The sequence below is a fragment of the Schistocerca serialis genome, chromosome 5, assembly GCF_023864345.2.
Source record: "Schistocerca serialis cubense isolate TAMUIC-IGC-003099 chromosome 5, iqSchSeri2.2, whole genome shotgun sequence".
NCBI lineage: Eukaryota > Metazoa > Arthropoda > Insecta > Orthoptera > Acrididae > Schistocerca > Schistocerca serialis.
This window is the reverse complement of record NC_064642.1, coordinates 665828796-665851956: the sequence shown is the minus strand read 5'-3', so window position 1 is coordinate 665851956 and position 23161 is coordinate 665828796. Positions and strand designations below refer to the sequence as shown.

Genomic DNA, 23161 nt, shown 5'->3' with positions numbered 1-23161 from the left:
CAATGCTGGGTTCCTGGCTGTGCTCAGTTGGAAATCTCGCATCCATGTTTATGAGATTATCGGCTGTACGGATATATACTGCTTCCTTAATGACCCAATTCCATAAAGATGATGCCGGGCATAAAACTTCCGTCTTGTCACAAATAATGCGGTGTCCTGAAATCAGAAAGTGTTATGCAACTGCCGACTTTTCCGGTTGACATAGGCGTGTGTGACACTGATTTTCATAGCAGCGTTCTTGAAGTGTGCGATATGTCTGCTTTCTATATGCTGCTCCACGTTGACAAGGAATCTTGTACACACTACGTTTTTCAGGTCAAGGTCGTCCTTAACCGAACACAACAGGTTCCTCAGTTTTGTAGAGGGTCGAAAAATACATTCAGTGTCATATCTTACGAGGACTCTTCGGATTCTTGACGACATGGCACTACAATAGGGTAAAAAGGCGGTAGTGGTAGCTGTCTCTGCTCCATAGACACAACTCGCTTGTGCTTGAGTGCATTACATATCTGTCTCTCAGGATAACCGTTTCGTCGGAACACTGTCTTCAAATGTTGTACTTCACTCGACAGGCTTTCAGGATCAGATGCGACACACGCTCAATGAACTAACGTACGTAATGCACTACCGCAGCTTGTAGCCTGCAAATATAGATCCGCATGCGTTGGCTTGCGGTAGACGCTGTGAACCAATTTTGCACCTGCTTTTCTTCGTACCAAAACACGAATAAAAGGTAAAGTACCATCTTTTTCTACTTCCATTGTGAACTTTATATTCCGATGGAACGGATTTAAATGCTGAAGAAACCTAGGAAGGAATACATATCCGTACAGCTGATAATCTCTTTAACAGGTGTGCTAGAGTTCAACTGAGCACAGCCTGGAACCCTACATTGGCTGCTATTAAATCACAAAGAGAAAATTAAGATCATTTCAATAACAGACCCATCAAAACAATTTGTCCAGTATTTTTTTTAGTTAGTGATATCTGGCCGCACTGTTAGTGAACATAACGTGGGTGGTGGTTGTGGTTAGTGTTTAACGTCCCGTCGACAACGAGGTCATTAGAGACGGAGCGCAAGCTCGGGTTAGGGAAGGATTGGGAAGGAAATCGGCCGTGCCCTTTCAAGGGACCCATCCCGGCGTTTGCCTGAAACGATTTAGGGAAATCACGGAAAACGTAGAACAGGATGGCCGGAGACGGGATTGAACCGTCGTCCTCCCGAATGCGAGTCCAGTGTGCTAACCACTGCGCCACCTCGCTCGGTAGTGAACATAGCGTACAGCGCACGTGCACGAAGGCCGCTATGTGATTTTCGGCAGAGTGCGGTTTAGAATAGCGCCATCGACGTGCAAATAATTACGCATGCGTGATTTCCGCGCCTGCGCATTCTTCGTGCGCATGTTCTATATACAGGGCGTCGACGTGCGATACCGTCAGTCGTACCCAGCCACGAGTAGAACTGAACCATCTAAGGATGTCGGACCATTGCTCCGAAGAGATATTGTGGAATTTCCACGTCATCCGGTGACAAATCCATGATGATATTTCCGATTAAGTAGTACATTTTTAAATTTCTCACAAACGAACATTAGGTTCAGAAGCGTAAGTACAATATGTTTGAGAAGTAATCAAATTTATTCAAAGAATGTCTAATTCGCAAAAAAATGAATAACAGGACAATAACTTTGGAAATATATATCTTTATGTTGCAATAATATAACAGGGAGAACTTTGTGAATGTAATTTGTGCACAACGAAGTATTATCATTGTTGGGATCCGTTTGCCACTAATATTTCCATCGCAGTGATTTACATTTCCTTAATTTATAACATTATTCTCAAATACTTTCTATGTATGGTTAGCACTTTTTACTTTCTTGTTAGTCACAATGATAAATCTTTTTTTTTATTTTTAATTTACTCGTCAAGTTCCATAGGACCAAATTAAGGAACAAATCTCCAAGGACATGGAACGTGTCAGTACTCGCAATACGACATAAACGTAATAACAGATAAATATAAATGTTCATGAACCTTAAAAACGTCCGTCTATGAGTTTGAGTAAACGGTATCAGCAATACAATAAAAATCAGCTGAATTTTTCAAGGAACTCCTCGACAGAAGAAAAGGAATGACCCATGAGGAAACTCTTCGGTTTCGATATTAAAAGCGCTTGGATTACTGCTAAGATTTTTGAATTCGAGTGGCAGCTTACTGAAAATGGATGCAGCAGTGTACTGCACACCTTCTTGCACAAGAGTTAAGGAAGTCAGATCCAAATCCAGGTTTGATTTCTGCCGAGTATTAACGGAGTGAAAGTTGCTTATTCTTGGAAATAAACTAATATTGGTAACAAGAAACGACTATAAGGAATATACGCATTAGAGGCCAATGTCAAAATACCCAGACTCGTGAACAGAGGTCGATAAGAGGTTCGTGAACTAACGCCACTTATTGCCCGAATCGCCCTTTTCTAAGCCAAAAATATCCTTTTAGAATGAGAAGAGTTACCCCAAAATATAATACCATGCGACAATAGCGAATGAAAATAAGCAAAGTAGAGTAATCTTCGTGTCGAACTATCAGTCACTTCTGAAACCGTTCGAATAGCAAAAATGGCAGTATTAAGTCTTTGAACAAGATACTGAACGTGGGCTTTCCACGACAGCTTACTATCTATCACAACACCTAGAAATTTGAACTGTTCAGTTTCACTAATCATATGCCCGTTTGTGAAATGAAAATGTCAGGTTTTGTAGAGTTGTGTTCTAGAAACTGTAAAAAACTGAGTCTTACTGCGATTTAGCGTTAGTTTATTTTCTACAAGCCATGAACTGACGTCATGTACTCCACTATTTGAAACTGCACACAACATCCTTTACTACCAAGATAGTGTCATCAGCAAACAGTTGCTAATGTAAAAGGAGAACCAATTGTGAGCTACTCCCGTATTCCGTAATGGTCCAACTTCTGGAGCAATATTTTGCGATCAACACAATCAAATGCCTTAGTCAAATCAAAAAGTATGCCAAACGTTCGAAACCTTTTGTTTAACCCATCCAGTACCTCACAGAGAAAAGAGAATATAGCTTTTTCAGTTGTTAAACGACTTCTAAACCCGAACTGTACGTTTGATAGCAAATCGTGTGATATAAAATGATCAATTATCCGTACATACAGGATAATATTATTTCTTTTTCACTCTGATATGAATATGACGTTCTGGTGAAGGATGTTTTGCTAGGCCCATACGTGGCTACCTTAATGTTTTGATGCATTGTTTCATAGAGTTACCTTTGTACGAGCCACCCTCTGCCGGGCTGAAAACCATTATTTATTCTTCTGGTTGCTCACCTCTACCTGTGCGGCGACCTTAGACGCAAAACGCCGTTATTCCTTCTCCTGCATCGATTGGCAGCTTTGCGATCCGGAGGAGAATCCACTGAATCGAATAGCGGACTCATTGCTGCCGAGGTCACTGCATCAGCTCTGAGTGGAAGTGAATGACATTCTGATGCGGCGGTTTTGCAGCCCGCTGTTGAGGTGAACACGCTCTTTCGGTAGCTTTACTTGGAGGTGGCGGTGAACTTGACGTGTTTGTTTCAATTCAAACGTCGTTTCTGGGAGTAGTCAAGTCTTCCCAGTCCTCCCCCAGGAGGACCGCAATGTCCGATGACGTTTAGACATGCTGAACGCTGAAACTGGCCCGCTGGTAAGATAGGCCTTCAGAGCCGCGCACCTCTGCAGTATATGGAAGCTTCTGCCTGCATTTGAGTCGTGTAGGTGGACCCTCTGACTTATCGTCAGCGCTGGCTGCTGTGTTGACGTAAACATTCGACGATATCAGCCGTGGCTTCGGACCGCTGATCGTCTCGTAGAGCAAGACAGACAACATAACAATAGCTCGCACGAGATGTTACCATACCGGAACCCGATAACCGTGAGTGAGCGAACGACGTGTACGTCATCGAACCTACTGCTCCAGTGCCAAATGCTAGTGGGGGAGGAGTACTTATACCGCCAAGGAGAGGCTCTGCTCTAAGACATCGCTCATTATGACCAAATCGATTCTGCTCCTCCAGAATAGACAGCCGTCCTCTCTTCCGCTACATTTGCTTAATGAATTTGTTACAATGTCTTTAATGCTAAGGCAAACACTTGCTTGCAGTTGTTGCTTCCTACCTAGTGTCTATCATGTTAAGGGAGTAACGAAGGCGGTTCCGTCTGCAGTGTTCTATATTCCGTTGAGTTGTTTGCAGTCTGTCTTAAGACTGTCGAGTTGACTGTCTTCCTGACGCAGTAACGGTGTGGAAATGTTCGCGCTTCACGGATGGCGGCCGGCGACACTTCCGCCTGATTATGTAACGCAGGCTGTTTCACTTTTGAAAAGAATTCACTCTCACGCTTCCTTAATGATTTTGTCGCGTATATTTTCCCTCCACTTTAATAAATGCACCCAGATTTTCGCCCTCTTTTATCTTCATCTCACATAGATGGGCTCTTTGACCACAAAACATTTTATCCTAGTTCAACATTTTGTTTCTAGCTTGCTTCTTTTTACATTCGACTCTAAACTCTCTTTTTTACTACTACAAAACAATTCCAAGGGAATAACATGAACGGTTCTGGGGAAAAACATCTTTAAGATATGAAGTCTTCGTTCCTCAAAGAAGTGATATAAGGATAATGTTCTGTGCTCATTCATGACCATCTTGTAGACATATGTTTAAAGAGTTGAGTATTCTGACTACTACTTCACATTACTTTCATCCACTCATGAAGTTTTAGTGATACATATTTTTGATCACTTACCCAGTGAAATAAAGTTTTTGACAAACAGCATAGTACAATTTGAAAACAAACTGAAAATGTTTCTTCTTGAGAACTTCGTAAAAGAATTCGTACTATGTTCAACATGTAGCCACATCTACGAATTAATTTCGGATGAGAATGTAAAATGACTCGTTCCACATTATTACGACTTATCGTGCAAGTGACCAACGGAACATGAAATAAAAAAATGGTTCAAATGGCTCTGAGCACTATGGGACTTAACAGCTGTGGTCATCAGTCCCCTAGAACTTAGAACTACTTAAACCTAACTAACATAAGGACATCACACACATCCATGCCCGAGGCAGGATTCGAACCTGCGACCGTAGCAGTCGCGCGGTTCCGGACTGCGCGCCTAGAACCACGAGACCACCGCGGCCGGCAACATGAAATCAACTAGCTCCCTTATTCCCTTACAAATTTTCTAAATTAGAACTGATATGTTCATCGGTAGGTCAAATTCAGCGTATAGATGAACCAAAATAGTTTTCCGATAATTTATAAGCAAAAGTGTCTACATAAGGAGTAAAAATTCCACCTTGACATGCATAGAAGAGAGCTGCTAGTTGGGAGAGTACATTTACTGCGTCTATGAGGAGCAACAGAATATGCTATAGCATAACGAGAAGAATTGGATATCGATATAGTGGCTACAGGGGATCCAGTTAGGGTCAGAGCATGAGAGAACCTTGAAAGGTTAGCTATCAAAGAAAGTTGATGGGCGAGTTAATATTCTTTCAAACTTTTTATAATGACTCGGGGAGATGAAAAATAGTTATTATACGTCAATAAAATCAGTGAGCAGTAGCATCAATTGGTTTTCCTTGACAGTATGATTCCAAAACGTAGTTAAGGCATACAGCTGAGAAAACTACTGACGAATTGGCTTGTAATTTCATGCACTGAGATTGATGACTCCAATACTATGCAGAAAAATGTAATGAGAAATTGATTCCACAACATTTCCTAAAGGTAAATTGTTCGTCATCTAACATAGGATCAGAGTGGCTAAGTCATTGTTGCATTTGATACTAGGGCAAGCTTAAGAAAAATAAAGGAACATTCACACGTTCTATCGACCTGGAAGAGGTCTCGGGAAATGTAAAAATAACGTAATATGTAGGAAATCGGAAGAAAACAGCCGCAAGCTGTAGAAAAATTTGGGTAAATTACACTGTCTGCAAGCCATGAGGGGTACAATAAGACTGGACGAGCTCAGTTCAGTAAAAGCGTTTGGCTGTGATTCTTATGCACTGTTGAACTTCAAAATCGAAAGAAATGTGGTAAATCACAGTAGCACTTCAAACTGGGATTAAATTTCAGTGTAGTAGTAATCTGCATAATCCGAATTTCCTTCAAAAATTATGTCACGTGTAGTACATGATGCAGAGTAGAACATAATGCGCGAAACAAGTAGGATATAACAAGCAGATTAGCACAGACAATGAGAGCATTTGTAGCTGGAAATACTACCCAAAGTTGCTGAAAATTAAATAGATTGAGGAGACAACGAATAACTCTGTAGTACCTTCGATGACATTTACAACCGAATAAATCCTGCAAAACTGACTTCTTGAAGTCAAAGAAGACTGCATATATAAGCTATTCTCGTCATAACACTGGTGATTGATACACTGACTGTCATGGTATTTTGTTAATGGTTGTCTTGATATCTCTGAACATGGTGTAAGGTTTTATCCACACAAATTTGTCCTTTCCGACAATGACTAACACATCTGTTGTCCGTAGTAAAGTGCGATCTAAGGCGTTATTTTGGAAGATTAGGCTATACGTGGGTAACACGCTAAAGGATTTCTCCGGCAATTACAGGATCCATCGAGTTTCTGTGCTTATCTGGTACCTACATTATAATCATAGCTTGAAGAATTTTTTTTTTTTGCTATATAACACTTAGTGCCACTTACTTATAATCCACTTTGTTTTACCTCTAATTTTATCAGTTTCACAAACGTCTTTTTATCGTAGCAGTTTATTATTGCTGTCTCTGGAGAAAACATACAATATAAGTGGTGACCACCAATGCTCCGAAAATGTAGCTGCGGAGTTGATACTACTTTTTGCACGGTGGTGCTTCCATAGTTCCTAGGAACACGATAGTTTGTCAGTCCGCGCTACCTATGCTGGACAAGTGGTGACAAGCTCCTTGGCACCATTTTTAACACCTCTTTCTAACATGACAACACATATATCTCTCTTGTATGACACAGGTAACACTTAGTTTTTACTTACTCTTCATTGTTGATAGTTTTCCATCTGACAATTTTCTAAACATGCAACTGGAAACTGTACACTGATCAGCCAGAACATTACGGCCAAGTACCTAATACCCTGAATCACCTCCATTGACACAGATAACAGCACCGACGAGTCGTGGCATGGAAAAAATGAGGCCTTAATAAGTGACGGAAGGGAGTTATCACCACATCTGTACACACATGGCCCCTAATTCCAGTAAATTCCGGGGAGGCAGGGAGGGGAGGGGGATGTACTCTAGCGACACATTCAATCAAATGAAAGATGATTTCGATTGGGCTCAGATCTGGTGAGATGAGGACCATCGCATCAATTGGAACCTCCCCTCTCTTTCTTGAACCACCTTGTCACACTGCTGGTCTTGTGGCATGCCACATACTCTAATTCTGAAATGCCACTGCTGTAAGGATCGTCACAAAGTAGTTTACGTGGTTACTTCCTGGATACCTAACCCCAAGCCTTATGCCCGTACAGGTGGGAAATTATGCCCCTGTTGACCATAAAGCTGACAATTTTTGATACATCTGAATATTTTCTTTCAGTACGCCACCTAGCTGCTGTATCCACTTCTTGTAAATGTGTGGTGATGTGAACTCCCGTAGCTGAATCCTCAGAATTTTCCATTTGCACCTGTTGTAGAAAATCTGGGTGGATCCCTCTGGAAACACTTACAACGTTCTATATTCCGCTTCTTTGAGAAGGCTCTGTACGCATATTGGTTGTGCTTCAGGTTATTGGCCTGTGTGTAAATTTTGCATACTCTATGAGAGACTAATTCCACTGTTTCATTCACAGTCTTTAGAAAACCATTGCGTTTCTCTCCAAAAAAACAGTGTACTGTACTTTTTTCTGTGCCTCTGGCGAAAATACCTCTGCTAACGCACTGAATGTAGATACTTCATTTAGCACTTCAATATATGCGCTATAGATTTTTAACTCAACCATGGTACGAAACTTGCTCATGTGACCATGGATAATACTCGTGCACCACCCATAAAGATATTGACATCCTCTGTTGTTTCCCCGAGAAGGGAGTTAATAGATGTGACACTGAAGGATCAGTGAATGACGAAGCTGCATTTCCTGCGGTTTTAGTCTCACACACTACCGATTGATGCCGCTGTTACGCCAGTAATTTTTGTACGTGTTTCGTTAGTTTTTTTAATGAAATTTCTGCTGTTCATTATTCCTCAAAAACTCCAAAAAGTTATACGTAAGGGCGTCCGTCACCTCGTTAACGCTAAATGCTCGTGTTTGTGTCATGTCTGTGCAATTTATCTTTCTTTTTTATACCAATGAACTTCCGATAATAAGTCAGCTGCCCCAGTTACGAACGTAAAACAATTCTTACCGATTGTTATCCTTGAAACGCGATAAATCTACCGGTGGCCTTGATCTACAGGGCGAAAAGTATTTATACCAGCAAACTCTGGGAGGTTGTATGCGACATCAAAACAAATACTTTTCCCCGATGTCATTTTTGCCTACGAGTAGTATTTAAACCGGTAGGGGAAGATTTTTCTGGCGGCAAATTAATTAAACCAACAAACACTTTTTCCATTTTTTTATGACTAAGAGACAGCACATTGAGTCAATACAGTTTCAATTACAGTATATTTTCAAAAATGCCTCCGTAGACACGTAAACAAATGTTACACCGTCGGATCATGTTCTGTCCGAGACGGGCAAAAACCCCTGGGGTATCCTGAATTGTTCCTGCTGCTGCTGCTGCTGCTGCTGCTGCTACTATCCGGGCAACCAAATCCTCTTTTGATGCAACAGGAGTTGCATACACAAGGTTGGGCACCTCTCCCCACACAATCCAGACGGAACATATCTGGGGATCGAGCAGGCCATGGTACAGGACCGCCTCTGCCAATCCACGTTTCTGGGAATCGTCAGTCCGGGAACCAACGCACACGACGACTGAAATGTGCCGGCGCCACATCATGTTGGAACCACATGCCTTGTCTTGTAGAGAGCGGGACGTCTTCCAGCAATTCTGGCAATGCTCTGGCGAGAAAATTGTAATAGTGCCTGCCATTTAATAGCCTAGGTAGCAGATACGGTCCAGTTAAACAGTCCCCAACAACACCGACCCACACATTAACGAAGAACCGCACTTGATCAGCGCTAGTAACGGTGGCATGTAGGTTATCCTCACTCCAAACATGCGAATTGTGCATGTTGAAGACTCCATCACATCCGAACGTTGCTTCATCGGTAAACAACACACAGGATGGAAATGTAGGATGCATTTCACACTGTTCCAGGTACCACTACGAAAATTGTGCTCTGGGTGGATAATCAACTGGTTCCAGGTTGTGGACAAGCTGTAAGTGAAATGGTCGTGACACTTGCTCTCGAAGGACTGTTCTTACATTCGTCTGATTCGTCCAAATGTTACGTACAATTGCACGAGTGCTGACTGAAGGAACCCGCTCCACTTGCTGCAAGACAACTTCCTGAAATTGCAGCGTTCTTACCGTGCGACGGCGTCCCTGTCCAGGTAATCTGCTAAATGACCCGGCCTCACGGGACGTTGGTACACAGAAGCAAAGGTCGTATGATACGGCGATTAGGATAGTGTTGTTGATTAACCCGGTGTTCAGCTTGTCCGTTGTGGTGCGCTACGTAGTACGCACCAACGACATCAGTGTACTCACTCCAGGCGTATCGCTCCATTAGTAAACAGAGCCTACGCACTCCTTCACTGGTGGACGGCAGTTGCCTCCAACTGAAGAGCGTAATACGGCCTCCACTGGTTTAAATAATCCTAATAGGAAAAAATGAAGCTAGGGAATAATATTTGTTTTGATGCCCCGTACAACCTCCCAGAGTTTGTCGGTTTAAATACTTTTCACCCTGTATACAAGGTCGCTTGAAACTTGTCCTAACCTGAGCAAAGAGTATACTTTCTCTTGTGAGAACAAGTTCTACATCTTGGAGGACCTTCTCACTACGGACCAATTGTAATGAAAGTAAATCTAATCTAATCTAATCTAAAAGTAATAAAGTCGTATCCTCAAATCACGCTTTGTGACTGTTGCTGATGTTGGCGTTCCAGATCAGTGGAGGGCATCCAGCTATTATTGGCGCTGGGCTGAGGCACTTCTCTTGACTCATTTGCAGCATCAGCCCTCCGACAGCTTGGAAACTCCTAATAACTGATCAGGATGCAGACCCAGGAACTACTCTGCTTCAGTAACCGCAATAATATAATACTCAAAATTATTCCATTTATTACTGCAAAAGCCAGCCGGCGTGGCCGAGCGATTCTAGGCGCTACAGCCGGCCGCGGTGACCGTGTGGTTCTAGGCGCTGCGGTCTGGAACCGCGGGACTGCTAAGGTCGCACGTTCGAATCCATCCTCGGGCATGGATGTGTGTGATGTCCTTAGGTTAGTTAGGTTTAAGTAGTTCTAAATTCTAGGGGACTGATGACCTAAGATGTTAAGCCACATAGTGCTCAGAACCATTACTGTAAAACAAGTCATTGTTGCTGCTTGTGCGACTAACTGGTACGTAAAGGGAGAAGAACCCGCTGAATCGAAAAGTGGACTCAGACTACCGAGAACAATCCATCAGCTTCGAGGGGAAGTGGATGACATCCTGATGCGACGGTTCTGCTGTCTGTTTGCAAGGTAGGCTCTTCAGGTAGCACTTAGTCACTCTCAGGTGAACCGCGATGTCGGATGCCGTAGGTCGTGTTGAATGCTAAACGTACCCCACAGGTACAGTAGCCCCACACACCTAGAGTTCAGGGCTTCTGCCCCGGCCTGAAGCCGTGCTGGTAGACCCTCTGACTAACCGTCAGCAGTGAAAGCTTTTTCGACGTCAGTATAGGATGCCGGACAGCATCAGCCATGGATTCAAATCACTGATCGTCTCATAGAGCAGCAGGTGCAAGACCAACACTAGAACAATCACACACACAAGGTGCTAGAACGCTGTAAACAGAGAATCGTGGACGAGTGACATGAGAGCCATCGATCTTGCTGATGAAGTGCCAAAACGCAGTGGGAGCGGAGTATTTATGTTGTTGAGGAGAGGCTTCGCTCTACGACGACATTTGTGACGTCCAAATTGATTTTGCTCTTCCTGACTCGTCAGCGGTCTTCATCTCCGCTATATTAGCTCAACAAATGTGTTATAGGGCCTGAGTCAAACTACTGCTAGACGTTCTTGTGCCTTAGCCAGTATTTCGTATGAAAGTTTGCACTGTTCCTACCATTTTCTGGCGAGTTGCTCGGTGCCTCGCTTAAGAGTGACAAGATGGCTGTCTTTCTGACGCAGTAACGGTGTTCAAGTATTAACTCTATCGAACTGACGGCTGGCCACACGTCCACGTGACGGCGTAGTGCCGGCTGTTCCAGATTGGAAAATATTTTAATCTCAAGTTTCGTTACTTTTCTTAAAGCTAGTAAAACTTGACTGAAAGTGCAATTAGCCAATTAATAAGAAACGAAATTGAAAAATGTATCAGACAGAGAAAGCTGAGCAGATTACACTAACATCATTTATTTCCAAGAAAAGGAGTTGGAACATGTCTATTGACATCAGTGAAAGCCTACAAAATCCACGTCTGGAAAATGCACGTTTATACAGCCCTACAGTTAAATGACAAATGACTGTATGCCTATTATATTACACCACTGGCCATTAAAATTGCTACACCAAGAAGAAATGCAGATGATAAACGGGTATTCATTGAACAAATATATTATACTAGAACTGACATGTGATTACATTTTCACGCAATAGATCCTGAGGTATTAGTACCCAGAACAACCACCTCTGGCCATGATAACGACCTTGATACACCTGGGCATTGAGTCAGACAAAGCTTGGATGGAGTGTAGAGGCACAGCTGCCCATGCAGCTTCAACACGATACCACAGTTCATCAAGAGTAGCGACTGGCACATTGTGACGAGCCAGTTGCTCGGCCAACATTGACAAGACGTTTTCAATTGGCGAATCTGGAGAATGTGCTGGCCAGGGCAACAGTCGACCATTTTCTGTATCCAGAATGGCCCGTACAGGACCTGCAACATGCGGTCGTGCATTATCCTGCTGAAATGTAGAGTTTCACACGGATCGAATGAAGGGTATATCCACGGGTCGTAACACATCTGAAATGTTACGTCCACTGTTCGAAGTGCCGTCAATGCGAACAAGAGGTGACCGAGACGTGTAACCAATGGAAGCCCATACCATGAGGTTGGGTGTTACGCCAGTATGGCGATGACGAATACACGTTTCCAATATGCGTTCGCCGCAATGTCGCCAAACACGGATGAGACCATCATGATGCTGTAAACAGAACCTGGATTCATCGGAACAAATGACGTTTTGGCATTCGTGCACTTAGGTTCGTCGTTGAGTACACCATTGCAGGCGCTCTTGTCTGTGATGCAGCGTCAAGGGTAACCGGAGCCATGGTCTCCGAGCCGATAGTCCATGCTGCTGCGTGGACGTGCGGTTCTAGGCGCTTCAGTCTGGAACCGCGTGACCGCTACGGTCACAGGTTCGAATCCTGCCTCGGCCATGGATGTGTGTGATGTCCTTAGGTTAGTTAGGTTTAAGTAGTTCTAAGTTCTAGGGGACTGATGACCACAGATGTTGAGTCCCATAGTGCTCAGAGTCATTTGAACCATTTGAACCATGCTGCTGTAAACATCGTCGAACTGTTCGTTCAGATGGATGTTGTCTTGCAAACGTACCCATCTGTTGACTGAGGCATCGAGACGTAGCTGCACGATACGCTACAGCCATGCGGATACGATGCCTGTCATCACGATTGCTAGTGATACGAGGCCGTTAGGATCCAGCACGGCGTTCCGTATTACCCTCCTGAACCCACCGATTCCATATTCTGCTAACAGTCATTCGATCTCGACCAACGCGAGCAGCAATATTGCGATACGATAAACCGCGATCGCGATGGGCTAGATTCCGACCTTTATCGAAGTTGGAAACGTGATGGTACGCATTTCTCCTCCTTACACGAGGCGTCACAACAACTTCTCACCAGGCAATGCCGGTCATCTGCTGTTTGTGTTTGAGAAATCGATTAGAAACTTTCATCATGTCACCACGTTGTAGGTGTCGCCACCGGCGCCAACCTTGTGTGAATTCTCTGAAAAGCTAATTATTTGCATATCACAGCATCTTCTTCTTGTCGCTTAAATTTCTCGTCTGTAGCACGTCATCTTGGTGGTGTAGCGGTTTTAATGGCCAGTAGTGTAGTTGAAATCTGTCACAGTTGTGACCAAATTTCGAAGTACATTGGCAGGACACGTTACTCACAAGAATCGATAAGTAGTCTGTGATCATCGTGTCTTTGGTCTCGATTGATATGGAATTTCGTGCTTAGCGGCGGTGATGCTCAGAAGCCAATACTTTGGCACACATCCAAGCTGTAGTATCACATTCTATACCCTGAAAACTAGCAGTCAAGTGTCGCACTAGGACAAACACCGTTATAAAATTAATGCAACATATACAGTCAAGAACATTACATTTTCTGCTGATGTGTACATCCCTAATTTTAATATAGTCCCAAACGTGAAGTTAATGTCTCTGTTCCAATGGAAAACTAGATATCCAAAAATTTGCGGTTCGTTTTCTATTCATTACAATGAGTCCAGTCATGCAAGAGGTTCCTTTTTTCTGCAATGAATGTAAGAGCGTACATTGCCTTAAACGTAGATGATGGTGCATTTTTCACATAACTAAATCATTTAAATACGCAGACGGACAAAAACGCAGATAACTATTAATGTAGAGTTTGGCATTTTTAACTGATTAATATTGGTAGGTCACCCCTGGTATGCTGTTCACGAATGGAAGCACAATAGGTCGGATCACCAGAGTGGTGTACAAATTTGCAGTCAGGGTGCGTGTGATGATCACGAGAGTGCTCCTGCTGTCATATGAAATCGCAAACCATATCTTAAAGCCAGGTGTAGATCGCAACTTCACTCGGGCTTGTACACAACTTTTTTTCATGACTCGTCTGCAAAAGGGGTTCGGTTGTGCACAGTTGCATTCGCGCTCTATATCGAGTAAATAGCCAGCCTAAGTACAGCAGTGAATGAATTCTAGTATTTGTCTAAATCACGATCCTTCACAAATGATTTACACCAACAACAGTTTAGAATGAAAACGTTTTTATTTTACTAAATCACATCCACAAAACAAACTAATGGCCACGTGATACTATCTCGGCGGCTCTTGGCCGCACCGGCCTTACCGCACCGACTGACCACGATCAAAAGACCTCGACGTTTGTCCCCTATCCTGTCCGGTCACGTGGCACTACGGTAGTCAAATATATTGTTTCTAAACATGGACATCATGCATTTGCAATGTTACAATATTAAAATACGTAAAACTAAACTTCTTATATTATTTTGTAGACAATCATCAGATTATTTACATATTTAAGGGCACTGAACTTTTTGGCAGTTTCACCCCTCTTCTTTTGTTTAATCACGTCTTTACCTAAAGGGTGTGGCACGTGAAATACTCACTTTGCTCTACATAGATCGATAAGTGAACAGTACCTTCACAATAAAAGTCAATAATTTATTATGCAGAGGTTCTCAAACATCCTTACAACTTAACTTTTATATAAAACATGTTCTTTAATGTCCAAAATAGTATCCCTGCTACTATGCTTTAAATTTGAGTTTTGAACTAGTTTTAAGAGCTCTTATGTCTATGGAGTACTCCTATTTCAGTAAACAGACACCCAGCAAATCCAGTGATTAGCAAGACAGGCACACCTTACATTATTAACGTATGTACCAAGTTATGCACTGAGAATAGGCAAATATGTAACTAAGTAATTTAATGCAAATCTGTTATATGCTGACTCCTCTCTTTATCAAGAAGGTGACTCCAAAAATATACTGACCTCTGCTTGCTACACCCCAACTGTTCTTCCACAGTAAACATTACCACATCCAGCATATAGTTATACTATTACAGTATCCCTTGTAACCTCACAAGATCCAGTTGGATGCAGGCCCTCAACTTGCCTCATTCGAACCAACAAACAGTTCTCACTGGTGTGGAGGCAGAACCAGCTTTCGTCACCCCGCCCTCTAATGAGCTCTCACTTGACATTAATTAAGTCGAAAATTTTGGTTGTCTGGTGTCAGTGACTGGGATCTGCCCTTGAATTAACAGATTTGTAACATTTCGTTGTGTGATTGTGGTGCCAACTGCACCTCAGATAGCTGCTGCAGATACAGTAGGATGCACCAGAGCCATAAGCAGACCACATTTTTCTTCTACTCAGTAGTACAACATGGCCGCCTGGAGCCTGGCCTTCTTGCAGACATACAGTCTCGTGACCATCGCTGCCAGCAAACATGTACAGTGTCCACATTCCTGCCACTTCTTTCTGAAATATCGCGGAAGGAACATCTAGCTTTTGGTAACCTTGTTACAAGACCCCTTACAGGCCATGTACGATCTGAAAGTTAACAAACGCTCACGGCCGTTACAGCGTGTATTTAAAGCAAATCTGGTTTGCCGCCTCATATTGGCGGTATTAGCACCACTGCTACGCAACTCGAGCTAAATCTGAACAAATGTCATCTTTCAGATGAAGAAATACACCTACAGTCTTTCTTTTATGCCTCAGAATTCCTTCTTGGTGTGGCGATTTCTTCTTCTGTCAGTGTACGTTTTGATTCACTTGTTATTTAAAATCTATATCACTATTGATTTAACTAAGATAATTTAGTCATCACCGAAAACAAATGTCTACGGTAGAGGGATTTAAACTAACATCTTCTGCAGGAGTATATGGATGAGGGAGTGGCACCCTTCACAATGCTGCTGGCTCTCTCACTACTCTTCAGTGCTGGATGCGTGGTGGCCACCACGTGGTCATGCAGCGCCATCGCCAATGAAGCGTCCCGCACTGCAGACCTGCTGCTCAAAGCGCTACTTGCTCCCATTGGCGACGATTCCAGGGCCAACCAGTTGAGGATCCAGCTGCAGCTGTTCCTCCAACAGGTGCAACACCGCCGGCCGCGTTTCACGGCCTGTGGGCTCTTCACCATCGACCTCTCAATCGTCTCGTCGATGGCAGCAGCTGTTATCTCCTATCTGGTCATAATCGTTCAGTTTCAGATTAGTAGCACGAAATAATCTCGTGTGAAGCGTAGTTGTACCTAAAGTTCAATCAGCATGAGAAACTGTAGGACGTCGTTCTGACTCCACACGGCAACTAAGGTGCCCAGGATATATCTTAGCTGTACTAACTGTACCATCCCTTTATTTTCAGTCTCAAATGCGGCTATGAATCAAATTAGTTATTTTCAAATAAATGTACAAGCGATAAGTAAATACAACTTATGATTGTGTCCAGAACATATCTCAACTGTAAGAACTGTAACATTCCTCTATTTTCAATCTCCAATGTAGTCATAAGGCAAATTACTTATGATAAAATAACTAAGTGTATTAGTGATGAGTAAATAGTACCTACATTGCGTAGCAGCGACGTATTACAATAATTTTAATATCAGTAATAATAATAATATTAATAATAGTAACGATAATAATTCGTTTCTCGAATTTTTTATTTCGTGTACCTCTTTCATGAAAATGGTTACAATGATCGAAGATAGTTTCAGTACGCCATTGAAACACACAAGACACGTTTGTCTATGTATCCCCCATTAATCACTATTTCTTGATTAGAAACACTAATAGGCAATTACATGTAAGCTTACAAGATATGGCACTTTATGTAAATATTTATTTCAAATACATGCAGTTTCTCCTGTATACTGTTAATCGACACTGAGGTACATGTTCGCAGTCTGCCATACTCCACAATGCAAGTTCATTTATGATATTCCTCATTCCCAAACAGAGAACAAAAGACCACACGGCCACAAAAATTGAAAAAAATTTACGCCACAATTAAAACAACAACACAAAATATCCATAAAAGATAGAAGGAATGTTATAACTCCAGTTTGACATGAGAATTAACTGTCATTGTATACCAGTTGACACTGTGAAAGTTTCGGAGGCTCGTCATAATATTTCAATTTTAGACACAAAATTTACAATCTTTATTTAATTAAGCCAGTTACTAAACAGCTGTATGCTGCGATGCTATTTTTAGGTAACTGTGCAGCTCATAATTTTATTTTCATTTTGACGGCAAAGTTTTTAAAATTACAATTGTTTCAGTACCAGTTTGCATATGAATATTACTAAGGCTCTCCAACGCTGCGAACATGTTTGATCTAAATTAATTTCTGACTGCAAACATACTAGAAATAGTTTGTAAATGCAAACTGCCATCACAGGCACAAGATGAGCACATATGCAGAGTATAAAAGTCAGCTGAGTGAATAACAGTTGTAAAGTATTGGTAGCAGAGGTAGTAGTAGATGTAGTAGAAGTAGGCACAGTTTTACTGGGATATAGGATATAGGACAGATCATCGTATTAAAATTTAAGAACAATAATAGTAACATAATTGTTATATAAATAACCTTACACTGTTATGTCTGCTTTAGAGAGTGGGACAGGTAAATAAAACTGTTGTGGCCCTTTAGCAGTATCCATCAAGGCATTTACGTGAATACCCAGGAACCCTACATCAGGATGGCTGGATGATGAGTGGCACCGCTATCCTTCTGAACATAAGGCTATTCTCCCTGAAACAGGGCTAACTGATTCGACATACCCCTGTTGTACAACACGTTTCACAACGACGTTCTTTGATAATGTAAAAGGTAGTGCTACATTCTTCATCTGTTCTCAACAATCACTCACTGCAAGCTATAAACACATTATTTTGTAAGGTAACAATACACACACTAACGACAAATATGATGTACTGTAAAGGACTCAGTTATTGTGTATCTTAAGGGAGAACGCATAATCAGTATGCTTTCTTCCAGTACACCTATTAGTACTTCGTCTAAGCTTACTGACTCCTTGTTTTCTAGATTATGTGCACTAAACTGACCTCATGCCTTGCAGTTGGTACTAACTTCATTGTATATAGTCTGTTATTATTATTTACATTTGTTATATATGTTTTTGGAAGCTGCTGTTGTAATTTCTTTGTAATATTTGAAAAATTCTCATTCTCTTTGTTTTCTAGGTTGTGTGCATCATTTGTCACTTTATCGCCCTCCCAGTTTTAGTGTCTCTCCTGTTTCCTGTCTGATGACATCCTAGACTAATTACATTTTGTTCCTTGCAATGTATAATATTTTGTTAATAAATGATATTTTGGCAGTGATCTGAACTATTCTGTAAACCTTTTTGAACCTATAACGGAAATTTTAGTAGTCATACTCATTATGATTCGTTTTCATGCAGCTCAGGTACTTAAAAATCTGGGAGCACTTCATAATACCTGTTATTACACACTTATTTTTGCTGAACGTTGCCTAATTATGGGAATACTTTGGTAAATGCCTTTTCATAGTTCAATTTAAAAAGTGTAGAGAATTTATATTATTTCGTGTTTACGTTGGTTTCTGTACATGTAGCAACATTGGTTTGCTAATTCTGTTGAAAAATCTTATTTTTTCATTTCTGAGAAATGTCTTATGGAGGACAGCAGTTTATTGATTTACTTCTTAGATGACATTACTGTCATTATTCGGCAGAAGTGTCGTGAGAGTCGAAGACCTTTTACAGTTGCATCACACTTTACCCTCTCTGTACTCGTGGCTACATAGTCGTGACTGCAGTAAGCCTTGTTGCAATGTTGATCAAGGGTGAGACAGACCGAAACTTTCAAGGATATTTATGAGGGTGCTACTATTATGATTTGTGTTATGTCGCCACAAAAAGTTATGATAACATCTGTAGTCGTGATTTACTCAATAACTTTAATTACTGAGGAAACTCTTCATTCCACCACCGGGTGACCGATACACATACAAACTGATTAAATTCTTGTTGCCGTCAAGATCTGTTAATTCTACAAGCGATATTTCAAAAGAGTTTATCTTCACTTAGTGTATTAACATGATGTCTTGCTTTAAAATATATTTCTCTTCTTTAATAAGTGCAAGATCTTCCACTCGTTGAATTAATCCTACAGTAATAGTTTTCCCTGCAAGCAACAACAGTACTAAGTGTTCGGCTTCTGCATCTCTACACCAGTGCTCAGTGACACAAGAGACATTGCAGTCCGAAGATCTAAGTACAACATGATGTATTTTTACCTTTTATTGTCTGCAAGTTCTGATGAAGGATTGTTAAGCCTGTGAAATATCCCATGTTACTTTTTCCAATGAATTCCTTCTCATTGTAGTAAGTGTGACACTTCCTATATAATATATTATCGTGTAAATCCTTATTAAACTGATGGCTATACTCCGTAAGCAGGGGAACCTATTGCTAGTTTTATCAGAAAAAAGATCTACAGGATGGTAATAATTAAACTTCCACTACTTGAGAGAGTGTAGACAGAACTTAATTGGACTGATGATCAGACTGCGCGCTGTAGGGTCTGCGTTGTTAGTAATGCAAGTATCGTTTTTGGCTGTTACGCGCCGGTACTGGTACGGCGATGCAGTTGTGAAACGCTAGCATCAGTGTGTATTACAGTCTCAGACAGTCAGCTGGAGTCTGGACAAGGTAAACGGTGCTTTAATCATAAAGCTGTTTCATTATAGCAAAGTCTCGACGCCTCAAAGTAGTATGGAGAGTTTATTTTTCCGGGGTGGGACTATAGGTCATGATTCAAAGATTATAATTAGCTGCCGAACTAGAATCGCTCCTGGGAGACGCCAACAGCGAATTGACGCACAAATTGTTGAAGAAGTTACTGTCCCTATGGCTGAGAATACTGGACGCAATATGCGATCTTCAAGCAGTGTGCGAGTTGCTTCTCGGTAGCTAAACATTCCATTGTTCACCGTTGGTGTGAACAGCTGTGAGACTGTATCTGTACGAACTTCACATTATTCAGCAATTCAGATAATCGTCACACTGAACATGGTACACAATTAAGTTATGTTGAAATTGGAACGCGTTCCTTCCAAGAGTCTATTCATTATTTCTTCACTGCTTATCCTTACAAAGGATTTCACAAGGTTTCATTGTACTGTGGTTACTCGTTATTCATTAGGGCCCTCTTAAGCAGCGAAAGTTTAATTACAATCAGCCTGTATTTATACTTTTAATGGCTACGGTATCTATAAACATAGGAAATGTTATTATCATGGAGGATTCGAACGCTATAGTAAGGGAAAGGAACAGAGGCAGAGTTACCATGCAACACTAATTCGGTAATCAGTACGAGACGTAAAGAAGACTTCTCGACTGCTGGAATAAGTTTCAGCTAGTAATAGTAAAGGAGTATTAGAAAAATACACAAAGACAAAGGAAAATTTAAAAGGGCTGGAAGTCATATCAACATACCAGCTGGATTAAATCGTGGCGTAACAGCGATTGCAGAATCATAATCTGTATTCCATTGAGTACCCAGGAAGAGCTGTGGATGAGTTAGTAACGCTGAGAACATACTTATAAAGAGAATCGACAAAAAGGTACAAAGACGAAGTTAATGAGGTACTGGAGAATGCTGGTGTGTGGACCACGTTTCTGAGCTATAGATACTGCATCAACTGTTACCAACGTTCAACTGAGGAGGAACGAAAATTTCATAAAATGTATAATCACAGAAATCTGGCACAAAAATCTATATAGAATAATGTTGATTGAGCAACAGAAGAAACCTATAACACTGCTGCGGAAGAAGAGGAAACAGAATTATAAGGAAAAGAAAACAAAACACCATTCACGGGCTTTCTGCAAATCGTCTCATTCTTAATTTTCAATAGACGCGTCATACTCGATTCTGCACATCTATGGGTACTACGCCAGTGGTAAGTGTACACGGTGAGGGTATAATTAATATGGTGGAAACTGCGAAAAGCACTTTTTGGAATTTCTAAGACAACTTAGTTCAACCACATTTGCACTTATCATCACTGGAGATCTTTGGGAGAAACAAATAAGTAAGCGGACATACCTCACATGTTTTCTATCAATAGTGTCATTTAGAGTAACTTACTGGGGTGAAACCTCTTTCAGAAAGGAAGCCTTCGTTCCTCAAAAAAGTAATATAAGATTAATGGGCTGTGCTCATTCATGATCATCTTGTAGACAAATGTTTAAAGAGTTGAGCTCTCTGACTACTACTTCACATTACTTATTACACTCATCAAGTTTGTTGTGATACAAATTTTTGATCACTTACCCAGTGAAATAAAATTTCTGACAAACTGCATAGTACAATTTGAAAACAAACTGAAAATGTTTCTTATTGACAACTTCGTAAAAGAATTCCTATTATTTTCAACACATAGCCATATCTACGAATTAAACTCGAAAGAGAACGTAAAATGACTCGTTCCATATTATTACGATTTATCGTGCAACTGACCACCGAAACATGAAGTCGACTATCTCCCTTATTCCCTTAGATAGTAACTATATTATAAGATGATATGTTAATCGGAAGGTGAGATTCAGCGTATAGAAGAACCAAAATAGTTTTGGGAGAATTTATAAGCAAAAGTGTCTACATAAGGAGCGAAAATTCCACCTTGAGATGGAGAGGAGCGAACAGCTAATTGGAAGAGTACATTTACAGACTCTGTGAGGGGCATCAAAATATGATACAGCAAAACGAGATGAATTGGTTGTCGATTAGTGGCTACAGAGGATCCAGTTGTAGGGTCAGAGCATGAGAGAACCTTGAAAGGTTAGCGATCAAACAAAGTTGATGGCCCAGTTATTATTCTTTCAGAATTTTAATAATGACTCGGGGAGATGAAAAATAGTTATTATATGTCAGTAAAATCTGTGACCAGAAGCATCAATTGGTTTTCCGGGACAATATGATTCCCAAATATAGTTAAGTCATATAGCTGAGAAAACTACTGAAGAATTGGCTTGTAATTTCACACACTGAGGTTGATGACTACAATACTATGCAGAAAAATCGAATGAGAAGTTTATTCCACAACATTTCCAAAACCGCTCGTCGTCTAACGTATGATCAGAGTGGCAATGTCAATGTTGCATTTGATACTAGGGCAAGCTTAAGAAAAATTAAGAGATATTCACGCGTTCTATTGACCTGGAAGAGGTCAAGTGTAATGTAAAAATAATGTAATATGTTGGAAATCTGCAGAAAACAGCCGCAAGCTGTAGAAAAAATTTGATATATTACACTGTCTGCAAACCATAAGGGGTACAATAAGAGTGGACGAGATCAGATCAGTAAAAGCTTTTGGCGGTGATTCTTTTGCACTGTTAAACTTGATAATCGAAAGGAATGTGGTAAATCACAGTAGGACTTCAAACTGGGATTAAATTTCAGTGTAGTAGTAACCCGCATAATCCGAATTTCCTACAAAAATAATGTCACGTGTAGTAGATGAAGCAGAGTAGGGCATTGTGCATGAAAAAAGGAGGATGTAATAAATAGATTAGCACAGACAATGAGAACATTTGTAGCTAGAAATGTTACTCAAGGTTGCTGAAAATTAAATAGATTGAGGAGACAACAAATATCTATGTAGTACCTCCGATGACATTTACATCCGAATAAATCCTAAAAAACAAGGGACAGAATAGTAGAATTTGTGTTGGGATATCACAGAGGAGCTATATGGTACCAGTAGGAATTGTAGTAAAGAAACATATTGTGGGGACACTGAGTCTCGAATATATCCAATGAATGCCTATGATACTTGATTGCGTGTGCTACTTTCAGCTGGAAATATTGTCCTTTGAGAGAAAGTCGTGGTGTTATTATCAAATCGATAAGAATACTGACAACCCTCAAGGTAAAAAAATTAAACATTGAATTTTGCATTTACAGTGCAAAATATGTATTTCAATGACATGATTGTTATGAATAAATCCAGCTACACTGCTATGTAAATTGTTTATATTTTATTTAACTCATGATGAGCCCATTTCAGCAAATTGCCATCGTCAGGTGCTCTGTAAATACATAAATAAGATTGT

General features: G+C 41.0%; 1 protein-coding gene across 1 annotated transcript; it reads left to right on the top strand.

Moving 5' to 3' along the window:
- Nucleotides 1-15931: 15931 nt before the first annotated feature.
- On the top strand, nt 15932-16279 carry LOC126482167 (gustatory receptor 23a-like). The gene has a single exon (XM_050106145.1). It carries the CDS (start codon nt 15932-15934, stop codon nt 16277-16279), a length of 348 nt encoding a protein of 115 aa, XP_049962102.1.
- The last annotated feature ends 6882 nt before the right edge of the window (nt 16280-23161 follow it).

Bases quoted from the DNA above. Each gene is read 5' to 3' on its own strand.
- LOC126482167 (XM_050106145.1), top strand. From the start codon at position 15,932: ATGGATGAGGGAGTGGCACCCTTCACAATGCTGCTGGCTCTCTCACTA.